Genomic DNA, 5,516 nt, shown 5'->3' with positions numbered 1-5,516 from the left:
CGTTTTCCCCTTCCCTCTTTCCTTTTCTTTTCCCCTTGCCTTCCCCCTAAAATCTGATCTGAATTTTCAGAATGTCTCTATTTCAGACTGAGAAGGAGTTGGCTGCTGAAAAGTTTTGTTCTCTCATCTGAGATAGATGAGTATTTTACCTGCAAATCTCAGATTTGGTCCTTTTTTTTTTTGTAGGATGAAAAGTGTGCCTCTTTCTTTCATATCTTCAGAGGCACGTGCATGTACTAACATTACATTTTCTGAGCTTCAGGAGGGTCACAAAGCTGAACGCTAATGCAGACAGCGAGCTGTGGGATGCATGTAGAAGTATATATAATGTGCCTGGATGGGGTCTGCAGTTCAGCTGACTGCTTCTCTGTCCCAAAGCAAATCAACTGTAATGCTGTTTCCTGGCTGTGCAATTTGATTTTTTCCTTCCTGCTCACTTGCACAGGAAAAGATTCTTCCATGCATTGAAAAAAAAACCAAAAACAACAACAAACATTTTCACCTCTACTTTGAAAAGACTTCTGAAGACAGTGATTTATTTATCTGTTTTTAAACCATAATGAAATAACAGAAGTCATCTTGTAGTAGCTGGACAAGTGTGTGACATTACACTCTAAGTGTACTCAGGCTGTCTGAACGCTTAACATTCTGCTGGCTGATGAGCTGTTGGGCAGAGATGCCTCTATGCCTCTTTTGTAGGAAACTTTGCTTCTGGGTTGTCTCTTTTTCTTGAGCCAGTAGTACAAATCCATTCCGTAATGGCAAACCCTTGTTGCATCAAGGTCAGGGTTTCAAGACGGGGTTTCAGAGCATACAGCTGAGGTTGCCTCCTGCTGCTGATGGTTCTTTCTGATTTTTTGTAGCAGAGCTGCTTGTCTTTCTTTTCTTTGAGCTGCAGTGTCTCTGCTCAATCCAGATTTCTATATCAGTGAGGAATTGTTGAAGCTACAAATATGTGTGTATATTTTTACATGTAAAAATACTTCGCTCTTTTCTCTGCTATGGAAGCTTTAAAGCAGCAATAACGGTATTTATAACAGCATCATCTGCCTCTTAATTTCTTCTTGTTGTGTACTTTGGCTTGGAAATTACAAAAAATCATTTCTAATCGTTACTCTGCTGTATATTTACTACTGCTAACAAATACTATAATAATCTGTCTGCTATGTAGACTGTCCCATTTTTTAAGCCACTTTATTTCTATTGCTATAAAAATTCAGGCTTTATAAAAAAAATGCATTTATATATCATTGCTTGTCTTCTGTATAGACTGCAACTCATCTATGCAACTGCTTGTATCAATAATAGATTGACATTTTGTGGGCTCAAGTGTATTTTTTTAATGGTTAGAAGCTTTCAATTGTATTAGATGAATATTTAAGAATTTCAGATGCGTTGCTCACTGTAACTTTAAGCCTCTGCCTTAGTAATGAAGGTGCCCTTACTCATTTAGTATGAGTACGTTGCCATTAAAGCTGTCACTGCGCTGGGAGCTCTGCTTCACCCAGCTCTGGTAGATTGAAGTGCTGTCCTTCCCTCCTGACAGACACTGCCTGCAAGAACCGTCCCCTCGACCTCGTCTTCATCATCGACAGCTCCCGAAGCGTCCGACCTGAAGAGTTTGAGAAAGTGAAAATCTTTTTGTCAGAAATGATCGATACTCTGGACGTTGGTGAAAGAACAACTCGTGTGGCAGTCATGAATTACGCCAGCACGGTCAAGGTAGAATTTCCCCTCCGGACCTACTTTGATAAAGCCTCCATGAAGGAGGCCGTGTCTCGCATTCAGCCCCTGTCTGCTGGCACCATGACTGGCCTCGCCATCCAAGCTGCCATGGACGAAGTCTTCACTGAGAAAATGGGTACCCGGCCAGCCAACTTCAATATCCCTAAGGTGGTCATTGTTGTGACAGATGGACGGCCACAAGACCAGGTTGAAAATGTGGCAGCAAACGCCCGCACGGCTGGCATTGAGATCTACGCGGTGGGGGTGGGCCGTGCTGACATGCAGTCCCTGAGGATAATGGCCAGCGAGCCGCTGGATGAACATGTCTTTTATGTGGAGACCTATGGTGTGATCGAGAAGCTGACAGCCAAGTTCCGAGAGACCTTCTGTGGTAAGCTGGTCAGGCCAAGAGGGTAGTGTAATTTGGCTCCTTTTGGCTCCTGCTGTGGTTCCACTCCCTAAGAAAGAAGTTTTTGAGCAGTGTTATGGATCGCATTTACATATTCCCTTTGCCATTGGTTGGGCAAACAAACCAACCCTTCTATTCATTTGAGGCCAAGTAATGACCTTTCATTTTGAATAGCAACCTTACCGTGCGAGGAACAGGACTGATTTCGTGTTTCCATGTTCCTCTCCCTCTTGATTTTGACGCAGAAATGCTTCAGCAGCACTTGGGGCTGGATGTATATATGGCTTGGGCTAGATGCTAGTAATGCTAGGTCAGGGTGGGCTGCTACTGTCATTGACAAAAGTCTATGGTGTATCTGGAGTGCTTAAGATTGCCTAAAAACAACCTTGCCACAGAAAAAGAAAGACTTTTTGTTAAATAAAAAGGCATGCATGTAGTAGATTTTTCAAGTAAAATTCAAAGGAGATGCCTTGTGAAATAAGTTTCCCACAAGAAATGGATAAGATCAGATGTAAACAACATTGTGAGAGAATTAACATAGCAGCCATTGCTTTAGGAACTCGGCTGACAAGAATGTGTTATTCGTTACTTCAGAGCCCTATTAAAAATGCCCAGTATCTTTTGAATACATTTAGAGTGAATAGACTTCTTTCTCTAGATATAAAATAGATGTGTGGGACCATCTGCAGGCAGGACACTTTGCCCAATAATTAATATAGGAAATGCTTGAGGTTTGGCTTGACATTGTGCTGTGTTGCTGCTGTGACCACATCCTCTCCCTAACAGCTAGAAGATACAAGTTCCCCCCTGGCTGGGCAGGTACGAATGCTGTGAAAATAGCATTAATTTTCCACCTATGTCCTAGCCAAATTGAGGCTTTTCATAGCAGCAAAGAAAAAATTCTTAAAATTACATTTATTGTGCTGAGGCACAGAAGTTACACTTCTGCTAAGCTGGAGGATTTACCAAAGAGAGCTGACTTGTTTATACTCTCAGTGTAACTCTGAGATTCTTGCATGAAGTTAGCTGGGCTCTTTAGGACTTATGAACGAGAGTGAGGTAAAGGAAATAACTTTTCAAAAGGTTCTTATAAGCCAAGTGAATTGAAGATAGTCTTGTAAGATAGTGTGGGTAAATTGGGTCTTTTCCAACTACACACAGTTTTTTTGGACAGCCAGAAATTTGGACTCACCAGTGACAATTAGGAGGTCGTTTGCATTGGCCAAGCCAAACAAGATTGTTTGTGGGGTGAACTGAAAACAAGAAAACTAATGTTTAGGGTGAAATAGTTGGCCAGCATCAGGTCCTTGATGCACTGAGAGCATCATTCAGCATGAGACCATCCTGAAGATGGAAAATCTCCTTGAGTTGGTGTCCAGGTCAGTGGAAACTTGCCTTTCCTGCCACAAAAATCTGACCGTTTGAATCTGGGCTTCTCAGTTGTGTTTGAAAATATCACCCACTTTGTTCATAAGTCAGTGAGATGGATTCTCTTATTCCCAAGGTCATAACAGAATGAAAAGACACTGGCTTAGTTTGAGATGGTGTTTGCCAAGAGAAAGACAAGGCACACTTTCAGTCAGCCTTATTAGGGGACACCTAAATCTTCCACATTTAATGTTAACTCACATTAGATGAGACGATTCAAGCATTCTCATTTGTTATTTTCTGCTCCTGGTCTTTCTCTTCTTCCCCTTTTCATCTAGTCTGCATACCATCATTTAAAAATCATTTAAAGTCTTTTAAAGTGAATATCTAGCTTTCCTATACAGGGCAGCATTGCATGGACACTTTTTATCCCTAATGGCCTGTTCTCCTAGTTCCCCTGAATTACTTTCCTGTTCTTCATACTCTTGATGCTCTTTCTATTGTAATTTAATTTATTTTACTGTGCTGTAACATTTCATTTTACATGAGTTGTTTTTTTTTTGGAAGCAGCAGGAGTTCGTAAATCAGATTATGTGCCACTAAGCAGAGCTTAGCAAGCTAACCAGAAGGTCTTTCTTATTGCTGAGTTCCTATGCCCAGTGTAATTAAAGGCTACTTTAATAGATGAAGCTCATCAGAAGCGTATTTTCCATTAGTTATTGTCATTGCTTCTAACAAAAAAAATGCTTTAGATGTCAACTCTCGAAGTGAGAATTCACCTGTAGCTTTCCCCCTTGGTTCCAAAACCCATGTTCCAAAATGCTCAAAACCTCTCTCTCCCAATGGCACTCCTTTTGCAGATCAGCCTGTTTCTTTGTGGGGAGCTACCTTGGTGTCATTCACAACCTCTTTCTAAAAGGCTATAAAATGTTCTGAAAGATGCCTCTAACTTGTGATGGTGATGCAGCGCTGAGATTTCTTACTACTAATCCAGCAAAGAGTACAAAACCTGAAACACTTTCACAGGCATAAAATGTCAATGAGTGTTTCTTTCCCCTGAGATGACTGAAATGCTTTTTCTGAAAATGCCCTCTGTAGCTGCAAATATGTGTGCACTTGGGACCCACGACTGTGAGCAGCTCTGCGTGAGTAACGGCGGATCCTACCTCTGTGACTGCTATGAAGGCTACACTCTGAATCCGGATAAGAGAACTTGCTCAGGTATTACTCCTTTGGTAAAAGTACTATTCTTGCCATTTCTGAGATGATTCCAAATAGAAACCTATTAAAAGATGTTCTTTTTGCAGCTGTGGATGTATGTGCACCTGGGAGGCATGAGTGCGATCAGATCTGTGTGAGTAACAACGGGTCCTATGTCTGTCAATGCTTTGAAGGCTACACCCTGAATCCAGATAAGAAGACTTGCTCAGGTAGGAGTTAAAGGCTACGTTCATATATGAAACTCAACAATATATGAGCATATCTTCTTCATTGTTTCTGGCTGAAAGATTGCTTGGTGATGTCAACTCTTGAAGCCCTTCCTCTTAGTTCCAATATCAATAGAACTGCACTTTTCTTTAAAACTCTGAATTAAAAAAAATACATATATATTTCATCACTACTTACCACTATATGGTCTTCATGGTTCTTCTCAAACATTGACTCTGGGAGGTGAGGAACCTATACCATATGTGTCGACCAGCACTGTGACTCCACTCCAGTGTGAATGCCCCTGCTTGGATATTAAGGAAAATTTCTTCTCCAAAAGAAGGAGGTTATGCATTGTCACAGGCTGCCCGGGGGTCTGCAGGTCACTGTCTCTGGAGGTGTTCAAGTAGTGTGGAGATGTGGCAGTGAGGACCGTGGTTAGTGAGCATGGTGGGGGTGGGTGGTTGGTTGGACATGGTGATCTTAACAATCTCTTCCAACCTTTATGATTCTGTAAAGGACTTAAAGGCTGTCCATTTTTCCATAACCCCTCCATCTCCCTGTCAAAATTCAGGTGGTTTTTTTT

The 5,516-nt window shown here is 41.5% G+C and overlaps 1 protein-coding gene across 1 annotated transcript in view; it reads left to right on the top strand.

The window, feature by feature from the left end:
• Positions 1-1,473: 1,473 nt before the first annotated feature.
• The window catches only part of MATN3 (matrilin 3), a gene marked incomplete at its 5' end in the record, with an annotated part of 13,538 nt that continues 9,495 nt past the window's right edge, over positions 1,474-5,516 (top strand). Inside the window, 3 exons of the mRNA XM_019613301.2 lie at positions 1,474-2,116; positions 4,601-4,723; positions 4,810-4,932. Of these exons, the coding sequence (XP_019468846.2) occupies positions 1,474-2,116; positions 4,601-4,723; positions 4,810-4,932 (889 nt within the window). The remainder of the gene's footprint in view (positions 2,117-4,600; positions 4,724-4,809; positions 4,933-5,516) is intronic.

The sequence above is a fragment of the Meleagris gallopavo genome, chromosome 2, assembly GCF_000146605.3.
Source record: "Meleagris gallopavo isolate NT-WF06-2002-E0010 breed Aviagen turkey brand Nicholas breeding stock chromosome 2, Turkey_5.1, whole genome shotgun sequence".
In the NCBI taxonomy this organism is placed as follows: domain Eukaryota; kingdom Metazoa; phylum Chordata; class Aves; order Galliformes; family Phasianidae; genus Meleagris; species Meleagris gallopavo.
Note: the sequence above shows the minus strand (reverse complement) of the source record. Positions and strands in the feature narration are given on the sequence as shown.